This window comes from Nilaparvata lugens, chromosome 11, assembly GCF_014356525.2.
Source record: "Nilaparvata lugens isolate BPH chromosome 11, ASM1435652v1, whole genome shotgun sequence".
NCBI lineage: Eukaryota > Metazoa > Arthropoda > Insecta > Hemiptera > Delphacidae > Nilaparvata > Nilaparvata lugens.
Genome location: NC_052514.1, coordinates 33,961,270 through 33,987,358, shown reverse-complemented (window position 1 = coordinate 33,987,358; position 26,089 = coordinate 33,961,270). Strand labels below are relative to the sequence as shown.

Genomic DNA, 26,089 nt, shown 5'->3' with positions numbered 1-26,089 from the left:
TTTACTTGAAATGCAGCATATAAATTCTTAATCAACCGAGGATTCTTATAGGCCTATTTTGAATTCTTCTAGATTTCATTTCGTCAAGTTTTAAGAAAGACCCTTGCAAAGCACGGGTTACCTGCTAGTTAATAATATAATAACAATATTATTATTATTATTATTATTATTATTATTATTATTATTATTATAGAAGAAACCAGCAAAAGATTCTAGGATTATGATACACGACCGAATTACCTGTCTTTGCCATTCATTCTTTGTTTCAGCAATCTTCTGGTAAGTGTTACCCATCATAGCGATCAACATGTTGATTAGAAGAATTGCCACAATCACCATGTAAATCACAAAGAAAGCCTGCAAAAGGAACAGGATAAAACATACATTTCCAGGGCATTTAGAACTACAAGTTATCAATCAATCATGTTATGGATAATAATAGTAGATGTAACTGAAAATCTACTAGAAATATCATTTTTTTTTACAAGATTACTAATTTCTGTGGAGTACATCTCAATGCTGAGTTTGTCTGATCCTCTTATAAATCTTTGCAAATTTACAATCGATGAGTTAGCCATTATCAATAAATGAAAACAAAAATGCAATGAAATCACAATAAAATCATTCAAAATGATAGTAGTATTGAAGATCTTCTCAATTTTTCATGGATTCATTCTTTCAAGTTTTACTTTGTGTCTATCAGCAACAAATTCAACAGTAGGCCTACGGTAACAAATCTAGCAGATACGACTGAGTACAGTGATATAATTATTGAGCTTAATCATTCAAAGCTTGATTTTTTCAATAATAAATCATTAGCAGCTTCCCCACAGAATTTAGTATAGTTATTTGATAGCAGTCTCATTGATATATTTGTTTCAGGGTAACTAACTTATAGAGGAAGTCTCTATTTTATTATTTTTCTTCAATTAACTGTATGTTCTCACAATTTACTTTGAGATTTGAGATTTTTATTTTAATTCGAGTTTTTACGTTTTGACATTAGTGCTAATCAGAGTATTTTGTGTTTGAAACGTTTGTGATGAGTTCCTAACAATAAATTTGTAATTCAATTTATTCCCATAACTACAAAATATCAACTTATAGCATTTCTATGGATGATACTGTTGAATATGAATAATAATTCCTTTGCAATGAATGACGAATATCACGAAATAGTAGGAAGGAATACCTTAGCTTCGATTTCATGTTCGGTGTTCTCGAACGCAGAGTAGTAGTCTCCAAAGTTGGTGAGTGACATGAAGAACATGGCCATAATGGCTTCAATTGGACTGGGCAGTGGATTCGACGTAGTGTCGTCCGTACCTTCTGGTGTCGTCGGGTTGTCGTACGTCAAGAAAATTATGTAATACGCTACAAACAAGAGCAAAATTTTACAAATCTACAATAAAATGTTTAATAACTTCAGAAAATGAATACGCTACATATTTCCAGACTTATAGGCTAGAAAGTTTGATAGATTTCCATAGAGAAAATATAGCATAAGTAGATATCATATGGTATAGGGTGTTTATATTCTAAGTTTCACAGTTAACTCAAGTCGATAGTCGATTAGTTATTTTTCGTGAAGCTATGGCCCGGTTGCACAAAAGCCGGTCAAATTTTAATTTCACGAGAACCAATCAGAGAAGGCTTTTTTGATAAGACGGCTTCTCTGATTGATTCTCGTGGAATTAATTTCACTGACTAAGGACCGGTTGCACAAGATTCGGTTAAATTTTAATCGTGATTAATTTCACGAGAACCAATCAGAGAAGGTCTTTTTGATAAGACGGCTTCCCTGATTGGTTCTCGTGGAATTAATCACGGTTAAAATTTAACCGGCTTTTGTGCAACCGGCACGACGCTGGTAGTTTCTCATACTGTGCCGTTCATACACTTTCACCCGTCCAGAACAGTAATAATAGACAGCGGTTGACAGTAATCGGCTTGAGTTAACAGAAAATCGGCTTGAAATTTGGAACATAAACAACCTTATGCTATATTTTGTCTATGATGTAACATAATTTTTAATAGAGATCTTGTAAAATGTAAGAGCATGTGAAAATGTAAAAAAGCATTATTATTATTTAAAAGTCTAATCTCGCAACCTAGATGATCTTCGGAAAATAGGCGTTAGGGGATGGAGATGCAAGGCTGCCGACAGAGAGGAGTAGAGAGGCATTCTAGAGGAGGCCAAGGCAAGGCCCTGGATGGACTGTAGCGCCATGGAGTAAGTAGGTAAATCTTGCAAGCTAATTAAGGATTCAAGCAGCTTTGAGCGAATGCCTGTCGTTTTTACCTGGATTGAATGTATCGTCTATTAATAAAAAATCAAATCCATTAGCTACACTGTATTTCACTGTAGATATTTTCAAGAGAATAGTAGACCTTCACTTTCATACTCAATCTATTATTTCATAGGTTGAGCCAAGAAATATTTCTGAAGATATAATTATCAATTATACCATTGCATTGTTTCCTGGATGAAAAAATATAACATTTGAGATAATCCATTGATATTATTATTATATTAAATCAGCTAATGATTAATATTTTTTATAAACCATTTTAGATCATTTGTGACGGGTTTTGGTTTTAAAATGTGATGATCAGTGTAAATTGATTGCGAATCTAATATTATGTTGTATAGATAAAATATAGATTAAATGCTAATAGTATTTATTTATTCGGATATAATTTCAACAATTTAGAAATGTTTGATAGTTTACCTTGTGAAAATCCCATAACAAACACCAAATAAATGGATGCGAAACGAAGAAGATCACCCATTACCATTCTGTAAATCATCACTACGAAAGGTCCCACTGTTTTGAACCCTCTGAAAAAAAATTGAAAATAATGTTTAAAAACTTATCATAGAATATGACCTACACATAGAAGTGATCATATCAAATGAATACCATATTCTGTCTCTGCTGGAGTATAGAGTAGGCTATAGACACTTAGTTCAAGACATTGAGATACTCTAATGTAGGTACTTTGAAACAGTGTCTTGACTTCTACAGAGTTATTAGAAATTGTTCCAGTTTCAAAGCTGAAATTAAAAGTAAATCAAAAATTGAATTCAAATTCAGTTTTAAAAGCTGACGAAAGATGATGTGAGAAATAAAATGAAATTGAAAAAGGGTACCCTGATTTTTAATCTTTCATGTGATTATGAGTAGCCCTTACCAAGAAATTAAATATTGTTTATGGTCCATAAACATATAGGCTACACTATACCAAAACAGTACATTTGGAAATATATTCAAATCTATTTTATTTTAAAATTTGAATATAATTTCAGAGAATTTTAATAGATCGCTGTATTGTAATAATAATATTCGTTTGGCTTTTATTAAATAAATAAATGAAATGTTTATTTCCCAAAAAAACTAAAACTACTACATCAATTACAGAAAATATTAGATAAATTACAATTACATACAATAGTTAGTTTCAGAAATTTCTTATAATGTGTCCTCTACATGTTTAGTGTTTTCTGTGTGGAAATTGACCTACTCCACTATGGCGTACCATGTTCTAGAGTAGTATTATTGGTGGGAGTTCCTGACGGAAGTTCCACCTCGCCTGAATATAATATTTAAGCCATCAATGGGCCTTACGACTGTCATACTTCAGCCTGGACCGACAATTTAACGTGTCCATCTGATGACCCGTGACACGGGGATGACCTGTTCAAAAACTTTTGGTGATGAGCGGATTTGAACCGGGGATCTCTATGTTGTTATGCAAACACTCTATCCACTAGACCACGGACCACTCCGCTGTACTGTAATAATAGGCTATTCCTTAAATTATTACAATGGATTCTCTAATATTAATTGTTCAATTCAAATTTTGGTAAACTGTATTTCCAAACACTTTACCTTTCTAACTTTTACTTTACCTTTGTAAAGTGCAGTCTATAAAGAGTTGCTGCTAGTATAATTTTAAAACCATGATTGATTGATTGTATTCAAATGTTGCATAATACAAAGGCAGAATTAAGTTCATTGATTCAAATTTTGGTAAACTGTATTTCGGTAAACTTTAGTCTATAGAAAATTGTTGCTAGTATAATTTTGAATCCATGTTTGTATTCAAATTTCAAAGGCAGAGTAAATTTCATTTTCATTTTTATTTGTGTTTCAGTTGTGAGCTGCTTAGGACTGACCTGCAAAAGAAGAGGAAGTAAGGCCCCGTTGTGAGCATGATGACAACGGCCAGGATGTCCTCGGTCTCGTCCTGGCAGGTGAAGCGGAAGAAGGGCATCGTCATCATCAGGCAGCACGAGAACAGGAACATCACACGCGACGGCGCCGTCATCTGAGAACAATTATTATTATTATTATTCAACTCAATAATTATTTTCATTCTCAATATTATTCAACTCAAGTCAATGCTCATTCTCAATAATATAGGCCTACATTACATAAATATAATGCATCATAAATCAAAATATCATCTCTGATAAACAAACAATGAAAAATAAGAATTATTAGGGGAAGAAGAGAGGAGGAGTAGTAGGAGGAGAAGGAGGAGGATTTGAAGGAGAAGAATGAGCAAGAGGGGGAGGAGAAGGATGAGAAGGAGTAGGAGTGGAAGAGAAAGGATGAAGAAGAAAGAAGAAGAAGATGATTTTCTGTATTTAGCTTCTATTGTGTTAAGTAAAAATACAGTATATTGTCATACCGTTGATACGGTTATATCAGATGAAATATTAATACATTAAGATTCTAAATTATTTAATAACGATCTGGTAACGTTTCGTGGGTAGAAAAGGATGGCACTATCTGCTTTGTCGAATGATGGATAAACGATGGATAGAAACTCCAATAATGTTAATCAAATACTGCCAACGTGAACTTCACTATGGTACAATCATAGACTTTTTTCGTGAGTTTGCCTAATGACTGACCAGATTCTCGATCATCATTTTGAGTCCGAGGAAGCGGGCCTCGCGCAGTGCTGCCAGCAGGTAGAGAAATGCGCCAATTTCAAGCGCCACCTCGGCGCACAGGCGTGCCAAGTCGTAGAGGTCATTCACCTGCAACAGGATACAGTCACCGGCTATTCCGCTCCACCACTCCTCCAAACCGTCTTCCTGCAACACAACCCGGCCAGTTCACTTAATCAAAAATCAAACCATTTTTATTCTCACATATTAAAGTAATAAAAACACTCATCTTATCTAAAAACTCAAGTCTAAAAATAAAAATAAAGTAAAAAATAAATAAACAAACATGAGCACTAATGTCCAAGTCCCGTGGGAGTTGCTGGTCTCCTATAGGGCGCCTCCGCAGGTGGCGGATCAGGAAATGTCCCCTATATATAGTGGGTACCGGGGAAATCAAATACCCGGGGAGGACCAAAACAAGCAACAAAACTGCTGCCTTGCAGATGGATCTCAGTGGACCTTCAAAGGCTAAGGGAAGAAAACCCTGAAAGAAAAATTACCTGGTCCTCCAGGTTGAGGGTTTGGTGTGGTGTTAGCTGCTCCTCCCAGCAAAAATTCAAGTTTGCTGCGAATCCTTCAAACAAGCTTCGGATATCGGACGGTTTTTGGTAAATTATAAAGAAAAAAAAGGAAATATGTACGGTAGGCTACTGAATGTAGCAACATGTAATGTTAGGACAATGCTGCAGCAGGTAAAAGATGGCGAGATAGCAAATGAGTGTAAAAAGTTTAAGGTGGCTGCAGGATATGGACGGTGATCTGAATATGATGGGGTTTCATGGATGGAGAAGGATGGCGAATGGCCGTAACGAGTGGAGGCGTGTGACGGAGGAAGCCAAGGCTCATACAGGGCTGTAGTACCAAGAGAGTAGTTCAAGTACGAAAATGAAAATGACAGTTCACAACTTATAAGCGGAAGTCATACTGAACAAAGAAGTAACTCTATGTAATTTTCTTCTGAACATTCCTCTCAGTCCTTCTCGGTCAAATTTTCTTGACGTTATATAAGGGATAACATTTATTGAATAGAAATTGATATTGTTGAACTTAAAAAATAAAAATGACAGAATTAAAAAATCCATAACGAATCTTATACTGGATTGGATTAGGATAAATGATTATTTTAAATTATCTATATCCATTATGTAGTGTTTCATTCTTGTGTTATAAATTTAAAAAAGAATTTGTCATGGCTTCCTTGAATTGGTCTTTTTAAGTTTGTCATTTGCTTGTGATTTTGTTACTTTGTCTTATCGTTTGTAAGTTTTGAGATGTGACCTGGTTTCCATAATTTTAGTTATTCTAGTGGTTTGAATAAGCTCTTTTTCTTTCTATTGACATGTTTGCTGTACCTAGTTGTTCGAACTCACTGCCGGCGCACAAGTTTTCTTTGCCGGTAGTGCCATTTTGTAAGTTAGAATATTTATTTTATCAATCTGTATTATTTTATGGCAAATGAATGAATTTGAATTTGAAAATTTGAATAAACAGTTTAATTTTTTCACATCCACATTTATTAAACTTGTTCACAGGACTGCAGTTTCATGTTGAAATCAATACATCATTATACAGCTGAAGATGTGTTGGTTTCAACACGGAACTGCAATCCTGTTCACAAATCTAATAGAAGTGGACGTGACAGAAATAGAACTTTATTCAGTTATATAAGAGGGTTTATAATTTACTGACGATAAATCCGAGGTTTTCACAATGTAAATTACCGTACTTATAATTTTTGACGGGACTTATAAGTGACAATATATTCTTGTTGACGCTATGGTCGCAATAACCAAGTTACACTACGTATTGTACCTACATGACGAAATAAATAAATATAACAATATTGCTACCTATATCACATCAGTACTAATAGATCCAATGTAGAATAGTATATGAACAAGGTGAATAATAGAAAATCCTGCATAGCAAACTCTTGAAAAATATGGTAATAGCACAATACCTATAATCTAAATTGGAGTTTTTCAATATAATAATAATAATATCAAATGTGCCTCAACACAATTCTAAATAGCGTAACCAGACTATATTTTCATATTGTAATTGTACCTTTACATTGAAATTTTATATTTTGAAGATCGCTCGTAGCTGATTGCAAATAAAACATGGATTTTAATAACAGCTGTTTTAAAACAGCTGATTTATTATGTTTTAAATAAGAAAATATTCAAATGAAATTATCAGCTGAAAATTATTTTCAGAAATATTTTAGCTCACTGTTGAACAAAAAAAAAAACTGTAAGTTAGGCCTACTGTAACCGCGCTGTGTTTTTTGTTTAATCTATTAACCAGTTATTTGTAACCATTCCACTTTGCTTTCGTGTTGAGTGTTAACTTTTTAAAAAATGGCAGGTAATCTTAGACATTATTCATACTCCGATTAGCTGACATGCATTTAATGTATGGAGTGGGACACTACTGTAATAGTACTGAAGCAAGACGTTTGTATCAAGAGAACTTTCCTAACCGAATATGTCCAAGTTCAAGGTTTTTTGCCACTATTCATCAACGTCTGTCTGAAACAGATTCTTTGATATCCAAAGAGCACATTTATGCAGGCAGACCCCGATCTACTATGACTGTTGAGTTAGAAGAAAAAGTTCTTAATGAAATTTATGAATATCCAGAGAAGAGCACAAGAGAATTGTCAGTGCAGTTTAATGTCTATCAATCTATTATTTGGAGGATACTAAAATAGCAGAAATTACATCCATACCACCTCCAGAAAGTTCATACTCTATTGCCACGAGACTGTATTCCCCGTGCTAGTATTTGTGGTTGAGCAGAAGAGTGAGTGTAAGAAATAGAGAGAGATTCAGATTCAGATTCCTCTTATCATCAGTTTAACAAAACAAAATCCAATGTGGCGGAACGAAGATGGCAGACCTAAATTATGAAGCTACCTACAGAATTTTTTTTTTCATTTGAATAGGAATCCCAGTGGAGCCCACTGTCAAATTATCTTGGGAAAAGGAACATCAAACTGTTTTCCTATTAATATTACGCTGTAGGCCTACGTGAATCCATAGAGCTTCATAGGTTTCTCCGTATGGGTAAATGATTCAGAATCTAAATTCAAAGTTTGTCAAATTAATAATACCAACGACATAGCAACTGCCATCACAATTTGTATCATTAATATTACGCGTATGCTACAGAAAGATAATAGTCAGGCAGACACTCAGGAGCAAGTTATTTTGTCTCATGTAGTACTTTCAATGTTACTTTTATATCCTGAAAAAGGACGAAGAAGTGAGTAAAATACTTTGTTGTTCAACGAACTTTGATCTGTAAAAAGATTCGAAGAGTGCGTGTTCAAAATTTGAAGCTGATCGATCAACTCTTTCTAAAGTTATTGCAGTGCATTCAAACAAACAAGCAAACCCACAGACTGGCAACAACTTTGAACTTGAGTAAAAAGTAAGAACTTGCTAGCTCTCGTTCAACAAATATTATTGAGAGAACAACGGGTGGTATTATCAAGTTGGGAGCACATAACTTGAAGGAGTCAAATTATTTCAGTGTAGGGGATTGAGTATTTTACAAGAGAGTGTGTTTCTGAGGGATATAGGCCTATAGTGAGAAAGTGAAGAAGTGAGGATTCAATTGAATTGCAGTTTTAGTTTTTTTGCACGGCCGGCCCTCTCTCACATTCAACCATCAAACTTCCAGTACGATGCTACATTAACTATATTATACAATCCTACTCAGTGGAATGAGGGAATTCACAATATTACAAGCAAGAGTTGATAGTAATGAATATTATTGACACAAAAAAAATTACAAATCTAGGCATGGGAAAGTCAAATTCAAGATAGGTTGAAGATAATATGTCTGAAGCATTCTATGAAATAATAACAAAACCCTGAGGGGTTTTGAAGAAAGGAGAACATTAGCACACAACCGGGTAAGAGAGAGAGAGAGTGTGTGTGTGTGTGTGAGAGACAGAGTGGGAGCGAGAGCGAAAGGCGCAGGAGTGATAGTGAGAGGGTAAGGGGGGGTGAGAGAGGGGGGGTGAGCGAGAGGGTGAATGAGAGAGTAAGCAATAGAACTAAAATATAAGGTTGAGATAAGAGACAATGTCACGCAGGAGTATTGTCTAACGGTGGGGACACACACACTTCTACAGTCACTCTAAGTTATAAACAGAATATTTCAAAGAAAGTACAGTCTGTGCCAAAATTGAAACCAGTTTACTTCCAAGCTATTCTGACATAGGCGTCAAAAACAGATAGCGACAACCAGAGACTGTTTTTCCAGGTAGAGAAATTAGTCATGGACTCGCCCCGCCAAAACAAGACACTTCTTTTTCAGCACAGGAACGACAAAACTAGCCACCGCCAAAACAAGACTGATTTTTAGTGCTAGGATGGATGTGTCTGACTTTGACGGTGGTGTATCTTGACATCGCCCCATGTGATATAGGTAGCAATATTGTTATATTTATTTATTTCGTCATGTACGTACAATACGTTTGAAGGGACGGATTCAAAGATTCAAAAGTTCGAAGAACCTCACACGTCAACCGAAGCTCATTGTGTGTCAGGTACAATACGTAGTGTAACTTGGTTATTGCGACCATAGCGTCAACACGGATATATTGTCACTTATAGGTCCCGTCAAAAATTATAAGTACGGTAATTTACATAGTGAAAACCTCGGATTTATCGTCAGTAAATTATAAACCCTCTTACATAACTGAAAAAAAGTTTTATTTCTGTCACGTCCACATCTATTAGATTTGTGCACAGGATTGCAGTTTCGTGTTGAAACCAACACATCTTCAGCTGATGTATTGATTTCAACATGAAACTGAAGTCCTGTGAACAAGTTTAATAAATATGGATGTGAAAAAATTAAACTGTTTATTCAAATTTTCAAATTCATTCATTTGCCATAAAATAATACAGATTGATAAAATAAATATTCTAACTTACAAAATGGCACTACCGGCAAAGAAAACTTGTGCGCCGGCAGTGAGTTCGAACAACTAGGTACAGCAAACATGTCAATAGAAAGAAAAAGAGCTTATTCAAACCACTAGAATAAATAAAATTATGGAAACCAGGTCACATCTCAAAACTTACAAACGATAAGACAAAGTAACAAAATCACAAGCAAATGACAAACTTTAAAAAGACATGGAAGCCATGACAATTTTTTTTTAAATTTATAACACAAGAATGAAACACTACATAATGGATATAGATAATTTAAAATAAACATTTATCCTAATCCAATCCATTATAAGATTCATTATGGTTTTTTTAATTCTGTCATTTTTATTTTTTAAGTTCAACAATATCAATTTCTATTCAATAAATGTTATCCCTTATACAGGGTGATTCATAATTATGGTAAAATATTTCAATACGTGATAGTAGAGGTAAAAATAAGAAAAAAAAGTTCATATAAACATATATCCATAAACGCTTCATTAGCGAGCTATACAGGGTGAAAGATTTCGCCCGGAATTCAGTTCCTCTGGTGAAATACACCGATGCTGAATTGTTTGGGGACTAGTTTTTGAAAAACCTATGCTGGATTCATATGGAAAAATATCTGAAAAATTGAATAAAACTAGTCTGGAAGCTGTAGTGTGAGTAGTTTTTGAGAAAAAAGTTGAAATATGCAAAAAATTTAAGTAGAAAAACACAGACTTCTACGTTTGATGCCCAATAACTTTCTTTAATCACCAGTAAACAAATATTTTTTCGCAGTAAAAATTGTAGAGAATTTAATTCTGAAAAGAATTATGTAAGCTGTGTAAACTAAATTCAAATAAAAGTTGAATAAAATGAATTCTTATGTAGTAAATTACACCATAAAAATTTGCTGTTTTATGAGGAGAGAACTAATAACTCATAGGTTGTAGCTGATTGCAAATAAAATATTCGGTTTTTTATGAAAAGTTTTTCTTATATGAAAGTAGCATAACTAAATGACATTAAACTTATACCAAAAGACTAGTTAGATTATGCCATTAAGCCTGGGAGGAAGCTCAAACAGAAGTAGATGATCTCCTATGATTCCTGCCCAAATGTTCACTGAAAACTGATGTTGTGAAAGATTAGGATTGATGGCATGAGGATTCTCAGCTGCCCAAATATGTTGGTTGTGGACGTTAACGATAGCAGTTCTTGTAAAGTGTGCCTCGTCGGTAAATAAAACGGTTGTTAAAAAGTTTGGGTAAACAATTTTCACTAAAAACCATTGGCTGGTGTGAATGAGACTTTGAATGCGTTTTTGTGTGAGCTTCTGCCTGGTGATGACGCTCGGGTTGATGCGGGAGCACAGCCTGTTGTTCGTGCTGGTTTTGTGTCTGAGGATGGTTGTGGGCCTTGTGTGGGTGAGTGGAGTCCTGAGGCCCTGGCCGTTGCCGTTTCAAAGATGAAGCGTGGGACGGCTCCGGGACTGGATGAAATCTCACCTGACCTTGTCTGGCGTGCTTGGGGGAGAGTGAAAGATGTGTGTTTGGATCTGTTCAATCGATGCCTGAACCAGGGAGTGTATCCAGCGGCCTGGAGGATCGGTGAGGTGGTTCTTATACCCAAAGCGGGTGATAGGGACTTATCCCTGGTGAAGTCATTCCGACCTATCACCTTGCTGAGTGTGTGGGGCAAGCTATTGGAGCGCCTCATTGAGACGAGCCTGCGAAGTGCTATCGGGCTTGAGCTGGAGGCATGAGCAGGAAGCAGTATGGCTTTGTTGGTGGGAAGAGTACTGTTGATGCTGTCAGGCATGTGATTGAGTGGGTCGGTGGGTGTGGGTATAGTTTTGTGTTGGCTGTGTTCCTTGACATCCGGGGGGCATTTGACTCGGCTTGGTGGCCGGCCATAATGCGGCAGCTGAGGCGGTTCCGGTGTCCCTTGGATGTCGTTAGGTTGGTCCGAGCGTACCTCACTGGTAGAATTGTGCGTATGGGTTGTGGCTCGGTGTTTGTGGAGCGTACGATGGAGCGTGGGTGTTCCCAGGGATCTGTTCTGGGTCCCCTTTTCTGGAACCTTCTGTTGGATGAGTGGCTTTGTATGGATCTGGGTGTGGATGTTGAATGTGTTGCCTATGCTGACGACCTGGTGCTGTTGGTGGGCGGTGATCGGCGGGCTGAGGTGGAGGAGCGAGCGACTGCTGTGTTGGACCGTCTGTTTGAATGGAGCGTCAGTGTTAAGTTGGAGTTCGCACTGGAAAAGTCTCTGTGCATGAGTATGAGAGGCCTGCGTAGCTTGTCTCGCAGGAGGAATGTTCGTATGAATGGTGTACCTGTTAGGTATGTGAGTGAATGTGTTTATCTGGGAATCACCCTTGGGGAGGACCTGCGAATGGAGGGCAACATTGCCAGATTGGAGGAGAGGTGTCTACGGGTCTTCTCGCGCTGTGGAGTGGTTGCGAGGCGCGATTGGGGCTACAAGGGAGATGCTCTTCGTGTTGTTTATAGGGGTGTGATTGAGTCGATGTGTCTGTATGGCTGTGAGGTATGGGCGAATGGTTTGAGTGATCGAGTTCTATGTCGACTGAATGGTGTGCAGAGGAAATGTTTGAAGAGTGTGACCAGGGCATATAGGACTGCAAGTGGCCCTTCATTGTGTGTGATTGCTTGTGTTTTTCCCTTGAGTGTTTTGTGTAGAATGAGAGTGCATGAATGTGGCCTTCGTATGGGCGGTATGGATCGTAGGGCTGCTAAGTATGAAGCATACCATGAGGCGTTGGACTGTTGGCAACATGATTGGGAGAATGGGCAGTTTGGGCGGCAGACCTTTGCCTTCTTCCCGGATGTGCGTCGGAGGGTCCGTGTCCGGTTTTATGACTGGACACATTATTCCGTGCAGTATTTGACCGGGCATGGGAACTTCGCCGATATTTTGTACTGGTGGGGGAGGCGGGAGAGTCCACTCTGCCCTGGATGTGGTGTCGATGAGTCCAGTGCTCATGTTATGTTTGAGTGTGCAAGGTATGAGGTCGTCCGGACGGCATTCGTGTTAGAGTATGAGAGGATTGGGTGTCACTTTGTGTCTGAGTGTATGGTTTGTAGTGTGCAGGCGTGTAAGTTGTTTGTACGATTCTGTGAGAGATTGGGTCGTATGCGTGAGGACTTTGTCCAGGTTTGATGTCGCATACTTGCTCAGGTTGCTCATGTTTATGTTCAGTGGTTTTGATTTTGATTTTATTTTGATTTTGGTTAAAGAATAACCGGTTAGATGATTTTGTTGTTTTATTTGAGGAGCGGGTATGCGGCATAGTCCCGAATGCGTGTGTGTGAATGTGTGTGTGTAGTGTGTATGAGCCTCAGGAGTCACCATTGTTTAGGCGTAGGGTTTGTAGGTTGGGTGTGAGTACCATGGGTTGGTTGGGTTGAACTGGTTGTGGGGGGGAGTATTTGCTAGTGATTCAGTCGGTTGGTAATGAGAAGGAGTACTGTAGGTTGGGATTATGTTTGTATGTATGGTTGTTGTGAATGGTGTTGATGGTACGTCGTGCCTTGTGTGAATCTGTCTCTGGTGCCTGGTCGCGGGGAACCAGTCCGGAGCTCTTCCCTGAGAATTGTAAAGGGCAGAGTTCTGGACTGTTGAATGCCCATACCACTCTCCTGCGGTGAAGGCCCCTCACCGTAGGGGGTGGTCGTCATCATCTTAGCATAGGCACCAGCGTGGAGTGAGTTGGGCAGCATGGGTCTTAGGAGGCCTAGAAGGCCTGTTCCTGGGTAGTTGGGCTGGGATCGGGACCTGTGCTGTGGTATGAGTGTGTGATTGACTCCGGGGTATCTTGGGTTGGGTTGGGTTTTTCGGGATAAGTTGATGGCTGAGCTGGGTGGGATTATCTTGGTGGGTGGGGTTACTTTAGTTTGAGGTTGGGTTTTAGATTTTAGGTAGGGTTGCTGTCGGTGCTCAGACGACAGTCTAGGCGGAGTTTCGGGTAACATCTTTCCGAAACGCCCTGGCTGCTGTCTGAATGCCCCTGATTCTGTCGGGGTCATTTTGGCAGTGGCGCGGGCTTTTTCCAAGTCTTCAGGTAGCGGAGAGGATACATCCGGGCCTTCTGGCCCACGTACCGCCGGAACTGGGCGTCTGTGGTGAGGCACCTTGTCTCTCCATTGGCGTCCAGGCTAAACTCCTCAATGATGCCCACCTGACGATTGGCAGTGGTGCTACGGACCCTGAGCCGTTTTTGTGGTATGATGTAAATCAGGTACACAAGGGCTCAGGTGAGGTTCACCGGACCGGAGGGTCTACACATGTCCACTCCTGTCAGGTTCTGGGTGTGTCGGAGGACTAAGGTGGCGCGTACTAATAGATCACATCAGTACTAATAGATCCAATGTAAAATAGTATATGAACAAGGTGAATCATAGAAAATCCTGCATAGCAAACTCTTGAAAAAGGTGTTAATAGCACAATACCTATAATCTAAATTGAAGTTTTTCAATATAATAATAATATCAAATGTGCTTCACTACAATTCTAAATAGCGTAACCAGACTATATTTTAATATTGTAATAATTGTACCTTTACATTGAAATTTTATATTTTGAAGATCGCTCGTACCTGTTTGTGATTTAAGTTGAATTATTTTATTTTTAATTAATTTTAATAAAATTAATGCTATGAATGTTTGTAAAATTGACTCACTTTCTCCTCAAGACTAGGAGAGTCTTTATTTGAAGATCACTCGTACCTGTTTGTGATTTAAGTTGAATTATTTTATTATTATTTTATTTTCAATGAATTTCAATAAAATTAATGCTATGAATGTTTGTAAAATTGACTCACTTTCTCCTCAAGACTAGGCAAAGCTTTCAGTATAATCTCATTGACAGCTCCACTCCTCTCAGTCAGATTGACATCAATCATCAGTTTGGTCAATCGCTCGGCCACCTCGGCGTAATCCATACTACTCGACAATCCGTCATGTGGACTCTCATCAGTTTGGTAGCCCGTATCACGAGCCAGCGTTTCATAGGTCGAAAACACACTATTGTTCCAGCCTGGTTCCCGATTCTCATCGTTCTCTAATGCAGCTTCTGAAATTGACTTCTCATCAGCCAGAGATTCCAGAATGAACCTGCAAAATTTTGTTGGAATTTAGTGAAATTCAGGTGAATATGAAATTCAAATAATTCAGCTGAGGACACAAGATAAGAATTAGAGTTTGTATAGAATAATTCGAGACTTGGCACTTCATCCGAAGAAGTAACAACGTTGCCAATTTGTGTAAAATTGCGACTTTCTCAAATGTTTAATTTAACCACAGAATTGTATGTATAATATAATCCCCGATACTCCAGCAGTGCTAAAAAAAGGTCCAGGGTTCAAGGATTGAAGTAAGAACAGTTTATCGCTAGTTTGTGTATTCGTGTAGTTCCAAGATTATGAACGATTACGAACTGCTCCTCCTCCTCCTCCTCTTCCTTCTCCTCCTACTCCTCCTCCTCCTCTCGCCCATCGCCACACTAGTACCTTTTTTGGAGAGAACCTCATATTTAACGTTATCTAAAGGTTTCTTCGTGGGTAATGCGAGATATGATTTTTGAATTATATTTTTTATGTAGATTACAATACACGCTGGCTTATACACTAAAATCAAATAACTGACAATACAGCTAATTCAAAATTCAATGAATTTTACTTTATAAACTAGAGATTACTATCATCGATATGACTCACTAGCTTATAGGATTAAGATACGGTACTTGTATTTTATCAAAATTTATTGCAAGAAGATCAGAAATTTATTAATTTATTCATAGACAATAGATTCAATCCAGGTAAAAACGACAGGCATTCGCCCAAAACTGATTTTAACAAAATTTTAACTAAAAAGTCCAGAGGTCATGTAGAGTTCATTAATGTACACACGATTCTAAGTCTGATTTTAACAAAATTTTAACTAAAAAGTCCAGAGGTCATGTAGAGTTCATTAATTTACACACGATTCTAAGTCCAAAAAATCTGGTGTGGCGCACTCACACAACTTTCCTTGCCATTATGAAAATTGATCACCTGTCGCTAGTGTTCACGTGCATCTCAAGTCTACTATTCAAAAATCTGAGCCAGCTGGTGACAGGACAATAACGCTGAATACACACGAGATCTGCTATCTCTTCATAGTGAATGAATTGAGAGAATCAACAGTTGCCAACAGTTTGCAATTGAATAATCACATTTTCTCAAATTTCAAGGTCATTATCAATTTTAGGTGAAAATGTTACTGAACATTAATTGTAGAGATTTTCATGCTCAATCTTCTCCATACGAAATTTTTCTTTTAAATTATATCTGAGACCTGATAATTGGAAATCTAAAATCAAACTTTGCATAGAGAGCATATAGGAGCTCCTGAAATTTTCACAGATATGAGACTTGTGGCAGTTGATATAGCTTATCAATGACTATTTTAGGTATAAATTTGATCATAATCGTTGGAGCCATTCTCGAGAAAATAGCAAAACCTCTGTTTTTGACAACATTTTCGCCATTATAGCCGCCATCTTGAATTACATTTGATCGAAATTGTTTGTGTCGGATCCTTATAGTGTAAGGACCTTAAGTTCCAAATTTCAAATCATTCCGTTAATTGGGAGATGAGATATCATAGTACACAGACGCACATACACTCAGACCAATACCAGAAAACAACTTTTTTGGACTCGGGAGACCTTGAAACGTATAGAAATTTAGAAAGGTACCCTAACCTTTATTTTTTTCGGAAAGCAATACTTTCCTTACCTATGGTAATAGGGCAAGGAAAGTAAAAATTTATCAACTAGAATTTTTAATTTATCTGATTAATTTAGGCTACATCCAAACACGAAACCAAACAAGAAGCTTCAATCACAATTTTTTAAATATTTTAAAATTCACTTGAAAACAGTTGATATTGGTAAATGACAGAATTCACCTTTCCAGATCACCCGACTGGGGCAGTGACAGCTTCTCGAGCCTGTAGAGCAGCGCTTGCAACGCTTCAGGTCGGACTTCGAGCACCCCGAAGCTCAGGTTGAGTGTAGCATTGGCGGTGATGTTCATGCCGTCGTGCGCTTCGGGGGGACCCGGCCGCAGTATGAAGCACACGCACGATATCAGAAAGTACTGGAAGAACATTATGAACTGGCGGTAAAACCTGAGGACCATCAACAATCACATTTCAGATGTTGCAAAAATTAATTCAACTAGTTATACTTTTTCAGTACTTCAAATACTTTGGTCCCGGCTGCCTGAAAGGTCATGTCAGAGGCCCAAAAGTTGATCAGTTGCGACCTGAAAACTCTGACACCAGATCTAGGTAAGCCAGCCAGGTCACTCGATATTATTATTAATATTTCAAATGCGACATCCTTTTGCAGGTGATTGGTTTCTAAAGCTGCGTACACATATTCGCGCTTCCAACCTGCACCGAGCACGCTCCTCCCTCGTACCGTCCTCGTACCGCCCTCGTACCACCATCGAACCACAGTCGCTCCGCCCACGCACCCATCATGAACGTTACGGAAGATGTTAGATCTTCTCGCGTTCCCCGGTCGAACCACTCTTGCTCGCCGGTCGATCATCAATCGCTCTGCAGGAGTGACGTTCGATTGCGGAGCAGAGCGAAAGTCTGTACGCACCTTTATATTCTTGCGAACATTTTTTTTTAAATGTTTTGTTTTTGAAGAACCAATAAAGAATTTTGAATTGGATTGACATAGCAGTCTAAATTTTATGAATAATAGCTATATAAGTTTTTCACTCACAATTATTAATACTTCAAATACAACATCCTTGCAGGTGATTGGTTTCTTATATTCTTGCGAACATTTTTTTATATATGTTTTGTTTTTGAAGAACCAATAAAGAATTTTGAATTGAATTGACACAGCAGTCTAAATTTTATGAATAATAGCTATATGCTTTTCACTCACAATGTGGAGCACTTTCGGACGTCTATCTTTGACACTCAACTGATTCAAGTAATTAATTTGATTATTTCAACAAAATCAATTAGGGTGATTCTAATTGATTTGTAAGGTAAATTCATTGAAGATCTATCTATTGAATTTCATTCAAAATCTTCCACACCTCAACAAATTGTAATAATGAGACAAAATTGGAATGTAACACCTCGACCATATATTATCAAAGATAGATCTCATATTATTGCTCCAATTTGAATTCCATTACAAATTGTTATTATTCATTGGATTTTTTTATTACGGATGATGCCCACATGGGTATTTTGTATGTGCGTGGGTAATGGGAAGTGCGAGGGTGAATTATGAGATGATCAAACGTCCATGCCTATTCGCTGGGATTCGAACCCGTGACCAGGTAGCACTAGCAGACCGAAGGGTAACACGCCTTAGTCAACTCGGCTGTATCTCGTTCAATGTTCCAATGTGGAGTTCTTTGATAGACAGTGAAGATTGAAGTTACGGTATTTGTTGGCAGATGACTGACTCATTGATTTTAACAGTATATTATAGACTATCAAATGATTTTGGATGTGATATATTTGTATCTAGCATTTTTTTCCTTTTTACTCACTGTATTGACGATTGCCAAACAATGTATATATAACTAAGCAATGTTGAAATACTGTAAATTCACATTCAAATGCCATCAAAGCCCATTCATGGCACGCGTATGAAGAATGAACATGATCTATAAAGAGATCATAAAGAAATATCATGTTTGAAAGATAGAGACTCATGAATATTATTTCTTTCTTTTTGTATTATTTTTCATCATTTTTTTTTCATTTGAACTTTTAAAATTTGTATTGTAAAAGCGAAATATTTGGGGGAAACCCGTTGTCTCCAGTGTGAATGAATGAATAAGTAAATGAATTGAGTATGAATTATGCAATCGTTTATTATTCACCTGAACTTGACAAATGCATTCCATTTGGCATGGAGCAAATCTACCAGCACGCCTTCCATCAAATCCAAATGCTCATCTTTGTCCTGAAACGAATAAAATTAAATGTAGCATAGGAAATATTTATTGGTATATCTAGAGTGAAAAGTACAGTTTTTTCTCCCTGAGGGGAAAGTTTGAAGCCCGAGACGAAGCCGAGGGCAACAATTTTCCTGAGGGAGAAAAAACATTTTTCCTCCACCTACATTTTGATAAAAACTGCAAATAAAATAGTTTTTAAAAACGTACGTGACCAAACAATGTGTTAGGTACAACATAATCTAAAAAGTAAACAGAAACAGCTGGCTTATAATCACATTTCTCCGCCGACAACGCTATGCGCTACTGTCGGCAAAAGTTGTAACAACAATTGCCGCCACAACTACAGCTATTCAAATTTGATTAGTAAATGAGGAATATTCGTTGGGTGGTATTTTGAATAACATGGAATAAAAAAATATTCTATACATTTTTTTAGTATAGTGATATGAAGTTTGTAATAATTTTAGCATACAAACATAAATTTTATATATTGATCAAATGTCTGGTTGAGGTTTTGAATCCAGTTGGTTTAATGACTACTCTATATGCTTCCTCATCTGAGCTTAGACCTTCTAACCTATTTCAAATGAACGTTTTTAAAATAGAGATGCTTCCCATGTTATTCAAATGGAGTTACTTTTCCTCCCTAGGGAGTTTTTCTGTTTTTTAGTACCGAGAGCGAAAAACTGACACTTTAGTATTATGTTCCAGGGAGTAAAGTAAGTACTTTAGACAGTAGGTGGAGGAAAATTATATTTAAAACCAATGTACCTAGAATACTATAGGTATCAAACAATTTGTCCTAGTGTCTTTTTTCTTCAGGGCTACTTTTAATATAAATAAAATATTAATTTCAGTACCCTATTAAATTATTTTATCACAACATGTTTCGTACATTAATGCCATTTTCAAGTGCACTTGAAATTGTCCGAATCATGTTGTGATAAAATAATTCAATAGGGTACTGAGATTTTAATGTTTAATGTAGAGATTGAGATTTACATATTTTATTTGTATTGTTTCCTAGGTACATTGGTTAAAACCGTGATTGCTACAAGTACCTAATCTACTACAGCTATAATATGCTATATATTTCTATTTAAAAATCTTTTTCCAGGCATTTATGAGTTTTGAATATTTTATAACAGTTTTGTTGTCAAAGTAAACAGAAATCTACAAACAATAACTCACCCCAAATACGACAAGATTGAGAGCCGAATCTTTGCTAATATTCCCTGTTTCAATATCTATTGTATCGATTAGCATCAAGGGATAGGCCGCACAAGTAATACTACCTGAAATAGAACACATTTGAGTTCAGTTGTAATGTTCAAAACTTCAAGATATAAATTTTTGATTATCTATGATTTAACAATACGTGAAAATGACAATATATTAAAATGTGTAAATTATAACAATTTGAAAGAATAATTTGTTGTCAATACCACTATATTCTTGTTCAAACTTGAACAAGTTTTAACAAGAACATTCATTATTTGAATTACAGAACCAGGTTTCATGGTAAGTTAAACATATTTAACATATTTTATTTCAATTATGGATGAATACCACAGTTTCTCTTTCCATACAATTAAATTATATAAGAGTTTATTGTTGGAATCCTGTTTATTATCCAATACTGTTACAGATTAAACTTTAGAAATTAGTTTTCTTAATTATATTATGCAGTCTATGATGTAACAAAATTGTAAAATAAGCAAGAAATAGGTATATAATGTTTTTGGTGAGATATAGTGATATTCATCCATAATGAAACATTAGAATATAATCTATTATTCGTTATATTATTAGACAATATTCTATAGCGTTTCATATTAGTTTGTAATATTTTTCAAGCCTCGCAATCATTTCTGGGCTCTTGGCGTAAGTTATTAATTCTATTATGGCAAAAATTAAGTTCTCTCACTAACTTTCCAGTAAATTTCTCGTTCAATTTTCATTATTTGGGAGATTATTATGTGATGCAACAAAATTGTAATAGGCTAAGTAAGAAATAAGTTTGTAATATTTTTCAAGCTTTAATCATTTCTGGGCGTAAGTTAGTTCAATGAATGTGGAAAATGCTGTTCTCTCACCAATTTGCCAGTAAATTTCTCGTTCGATGTTCATTATGTGGAAGAACATTTCAATTCTGGCCAACTTGGCTGCCAGTGTCAAAGGTGTCAAGTTCTGAATGTTTCTCACCGATACGTTAGCACCCAGCTCGTAAGCTGTGTCAAACGTTCCCTGAAATAATCACATGCTTATGTTGTAAGACATTGAATTAATCTACACAATCACATAAATAGACAAGTTTCAGCTTGTTTTATTCAGAGTATATTCTCATTGCATTTCTTAGACTGCGATAGAAAGGTAGAATATATATTAGAGTTGACTAACTACTCTCAGAGAGAATATACTCTGAATAAAACAAGCTGAAACTTGTCTGATATGATAAAACAACAAATCTGTGTTGCCAAATTGTTCAAGATTATACATTTATAATGAAAACATGAAGAACCCAATACATAACTAATTATAAACTTGAGTGTTGATAGTAAATGACATTGGGTAATATGGCAAGGCAGAACATTCGAAAGGATCTCTCTGCCGATAAAAGCCATAAGAATAAATAAATAAATAATACATTAATACATTTATCATAAAGATTATTCTAGTATATTACATAGTCTATACAAGATTAACTATTTCAAAAAAGCCAGGTAGAATTTGGAAGAGAAAGAAATTGGATAACAAGTACATTTTTGAGTAGATGTAGTATCTCTTCATAATAAAAAATACAACGATATTGTCAATACCATAATATATTTTTGAGAACGATTAGTACTCATGTTTCATGGCAAAACCTCTACCACATCCTTGAAGAGATTCAAAGTTTTATCACAGCCCATTCTCTTCTAAATAATAATTATTTGATTGAGAGTAATGACTGACCATTTTCTCGTAGATGACAAGCATGTGAAGAACAGTGTTGCCATTAGTGTCCTGGTTGTCGGGGTTGGCACCCCTGGCTAGCATGAGCCGATAGCATTCCTCCTGACCCAAACATGCAGCAAAAGATAGCGGGTATTCACCCCAGTACACATAGCTGCAACAAACAAATAACAACTATTGATTCAAATATTAAACGAGTTATAGTTGAAGATCAATATCACACTCATCAATTCATTGTTTCATTCACTTTGTTCATGATATATTTTGTATATCAATTTTTTACATCTACATTAAACCTCAGAATAAACAATCTATAGAAGTTTTAGAAGTTTTCTCTGATTAAACTCATCAATTTCTTTGCTTCATTCACTATAATTACATATTGCAGCCTAATCAATATTAATTCTCAAACAACATCAAACTGACTTTCATCCACTTATAAATGTTGATGGCGATGCAACATCCATCTTTAGGCTTGTGCGTGAGTAACAAGAAGGAATGTGATTAGAGATTCATTCATTAATTCATGAATAATAAAAACACATTATCAAGGTGAAATAAAAGCAATATTGTTAATCAAATATCGCTTTTATTTCAACTTGGTACGGTATATGGAGAAATTCCACAAAATCACTGTTCATAGTGTAAAAAAACATTATCATAGAATAATCATAATCAACAGATTTCGGTGGGTTCCAAAGCACCGGGATGCAATTTTTAGAACCCATAGATAGTTGGTTATTCAGCAGACTGAATTTTGAGAGATTTAGTGCCGGTTAAATTTGAATTTGAATTCATTTCTCATTGCTTCTACAATAATAGAATTGAATGGCAATCGTCACATTATAAAGCAAAACTTCACAACAAAAAGTCCTGTACGTCATAAAAACACCTATCAGCCAGTCAGTCCTTTATTTTTTCTTCAATGTAAATATGCATAAGGTGGCGTGGCAGGGAGTTGATAATTTTTTGGCTCAACATGATTAACTTCCACGAGAACCAATAAGAGAAGGGTTTTCTAAGAAGAAGGCTTCTCTGATTGGTTCTCGTATCATTTAATCGGGATTAAAAGTTAACAGACTTTTGTGCAAGACAGATCTGAGAGCAGACAAGGAACTGCATTTTTTGAAAAAATACTGAAGTATTTAAAAGAACTGGAGTTTTTGAACGAACCGAAGTATTTGAAAGAACTAGTTCTTAAAAGAACTGTAGTTTTTAAAAGAACTGACCCCTCGTAGTTGGTGACAGGCCAGAGATTGACCCATTCGTGATCGAAGGAATCGGAGCGGGATGCCTTCTGGTCCTCGGGACACATGAAGTTGCCGAAGCAGCGTTCGTGAAAGTCGGCTCCCGAGTTCAGCAGGAACTTCACCATGCCTGGATCCTCGTTCACGATTGCTATGTGCAGTACGCTCTCTCCTGAAACCCATCCAACAAAAATGTAAGTGTGTGATCCATTGGATGCATATATGTGCAAGTGCACGCTTTGTTATGCATGACCAAGCTTGCAGATAAGAAACAAAATCTGGAAAGAGCAAAAGGAACACGCACAATATAATACTTACACTTGCTAGTGCGTTCAGTGTTGGCAGCTATATGCAAGTCACAACGTGTTTCAATGGCACTTTTTAAATTTTATCTTTCGACTCATGCATAATTCGCCTTGCACATACACATTCAATGTGATCAATTCAAATTAATTTTATTTTCAGAAAGTGTGCATTATTTCTAGATACATTCCCCTGAAAATTACTCCTCTTATGGAACAAGTCCGTGGTTAGAGGAGTCGATAAAACAATAACCATTGAAGATATGAACTTGAATCCGGTTTCATTGGACTCCAAATCAGATTTAACATGAGGATTTGATAATTTTTGTACTTATTGGTGCTATAGTGAGGTCCACGTTATAATGACAGTATTTGATCAACTTTGGTTTTGCTATTCCTTTCTATCATTCGACAAAGCCGGTGGTACTATCCTTTTCTAGGTCCACAACGGTACCAATTATTTTTTGACAGTGTAGAAATATGATTAATTAATGCAGAGAATCGGCATCGCTATTCTTCTATCTTTATCCACTGTCATTATAACGTGGACTTCACTATAACAAAAAATGATTTAGCCTTGCAAGAACATACTGATCTAGGAACAAAATTTTCAATCCAACTATAAGTCCGGGCTCCTAGAGGACACTCATTCCATCTTCTAGACTGATATTGATTTCATTTAGATTTCATGGTCCATTAGATTTAGATTTAATAGTGTTATAATTCATAGCGCAATAATTGGGTCGCTTTCTCCAAAGTTGATTTATCAACCAAACCCGTTAAATCAATCTATGGGTGCATTTATTATAATGTGTTTCAATTGAGTCAACTGATGGTTTCAACTACAATTTGAGTTTAACTTTTTTGGAGGAAGCGACACTTAATAGACTTAGATTTTTCCTACAAACTGTAGAATTTCATTTTTTGGCTAGAATGCTAATATTTAAAAATAGTACTTCATAGAATAGGTTTCACCAATTGAAATTATTGAACGCATATTCTTACAAATACATAAAATACAGGACTTGATAGAATACAGCTATTGGAATTAACGAAAGCATAATTATTTTTACAGATAAATGAAAGGAGGGGTTTACCATAGTACTCGTCACACATGTAGATATCGTTGATGAGTTTCGGATAGAACTTGAGAAGACGTTTGGCTAGATCGGCGTGAACCGAAGTGGCGTTCAACAGACAGAGATGGAGAATAGTCTCACCCACTGCTCCCCTCTCATTCAGGTCCCAGCAGACGTCTCTGTAGGTGCTTGGATCTAGAAGAGCAAAGAGAAGCTAAAATTTTAAACAATTGATTTTAAAGAAAAAAATATTTCCTGTATTAATAATGATAAGACAATAACGAGAAGGCCACTGGTTTCTATGGCTATATAGCAGGTATAGCAGGTTTACACGAATCTTAATTATCCATTGATTATTTATTTATTCAACTTCTATTCTTTGTTGGAAATTCCAATGAATGGTGAAGCTGAAAATAAAAACCCAAAGTTATCATTTAAAGTATGAATTTTTCCTCCAAACTCCACGGTTTTCACATTCAGTTACTTCTCTCTATCTTAATCTCTCTCTTCCCTGTTAAATTATATGATATAGAGTAATCTGGTTAGAAGAGTAACCAAATATAATAATTCGAAAATAGGCCTATCTTACCATCAGTCTCTTTGGGCTCCGGAATGCCTGGTATGTTGCTTCCTATAACATCAAAGTCATCTGGGTTCTCCATGTTTTTGAGAGGTGGAAGCTGCAATTGATAAAAAAATATTGAAAGACTTCTGAATTCCTATTTTAGGAACATAAAATCCTAGTTCCATAGAAGGCAGCTGAGCTATTGTAAGACTCCACAATGCATTTGGGCTTATAATAAAATGCAGGGGCAATTCAGATAATTTGAGAGAGATAGATGTGACAGTTCACATTGCATATGGTCAAAACATAGTGCAGCGAAGGTAGAGTGTAGCAGAGAAGGTAGCTGAGTTTTTGTTGAAAAGTAATGCATGTATTCAAATGTGGCAGAACATAGTGGAGCGACGAAGGTAGGGTAGAAGGTAAAAGGAAGCGGAAACATTTACATAGTTATTCTAACAGTCGTTTAAGATATCTACCATTTTTTTACCAGGACGTAGACATAATATTGAAGTTTTCATAAAAGTTGCGTTCTTTAACAAGTGAATAAATGGCGGATTCTCACAGTGACACTAAAAGTTCTTGTTTCAGTGACAATATCATTCCCATGAGTTCTAATGGGAATATTCACACTCACTTGACTTCTCGTGGGCTTATTTCCATTAGAACTCATGTGAATTATAATTTCACTGTACCGGTCACTGACTCTGATGCTGATATGTGAAAATCCAACTTTATCCAGAAATCTAGCAACATCTTTTGCACTGCACCGCATAATTCGAATGTATTGTCACGATGTATATCGTAACTAGAGAAAGGAATTGAATTTAGGGCTCATTTATTCGACGCTCGGCTATCTTTCATAGAATCTGAGGGGTCAACGTTCAAGCCAGCCACTGGCCTACCGCTCAGCGATGCTGCGCATCCTCTCTCCCCTCCCTCTCGGTCACTGAGGGAGGCTCGAGAAAGGCCAGCAGGAGGCAGTCGAGTTCGGAGAGCCAAGTCGAGCGGTCGAGAGAGGTGAGAAGGAAGCA

General features: G+C 36.6%; 1 protein-coding gene across 1 annotated transcript in view; it reads right to left on the bottom strand.

Moving 5' to 3' along the window:
• Positions 1-26,089, bottom strand: part of LOC111058142 (transient receptor potential cation channel subfamily V member 5) — a 44,379-nt gene that overhangs the window by 6,203 nt on the left and 12,087 nt on the right. The window contains exons 4-17 of the mRNA XM_039438272.1: positions 25,083-25,173; positions 24,512-24,688; positions 23,095-23,284; positions 21,866-22,019; positions 21,007-21,157; positions 20,102-20,205; positions 18,833-18,915; positions 16,875-17,096; positions 14,747-15,038; positions 4,925-5,110; positions 4,181-4,332; positions 2,733-2,842; positions 1,193-1,374; positions 241-357 (exon numbers count right to left, since the gene is read on the bottom strand). Of these exons, the coding sequence (XP_039294206.1) occupies positions 241-357; positions 1,193-1,374; positions 2,733-2,842; positions 4,181-4,332; positions 4,925-5,110; positions 14,747-15,038; positions 16,875-17,096; positions 18,833-18,915; positions 20,102-20,205; positions 21,007-21,157; positions 21,866-22,019; positions 23,095-23,284; positions 24,512-24,688; positions 25,083-25,173 (2,211 nt within the window). The remainder of the gene's footprint in view (positions 1-240; positions 358-1,192; positions 1,375-2,732; positions 2,843-4,180; positions 4,333-4,924; positions 5,111-14,746; positions 15,039-16,874; positions 17,097-18,832; positions 18,916-20,101; positions 20,206-21,006; positions 21,158-21,865; positions 22,020-23,094; positions 23,285-24,511; positions 24,689-25,082; positions 25,174-26,089) is intronic.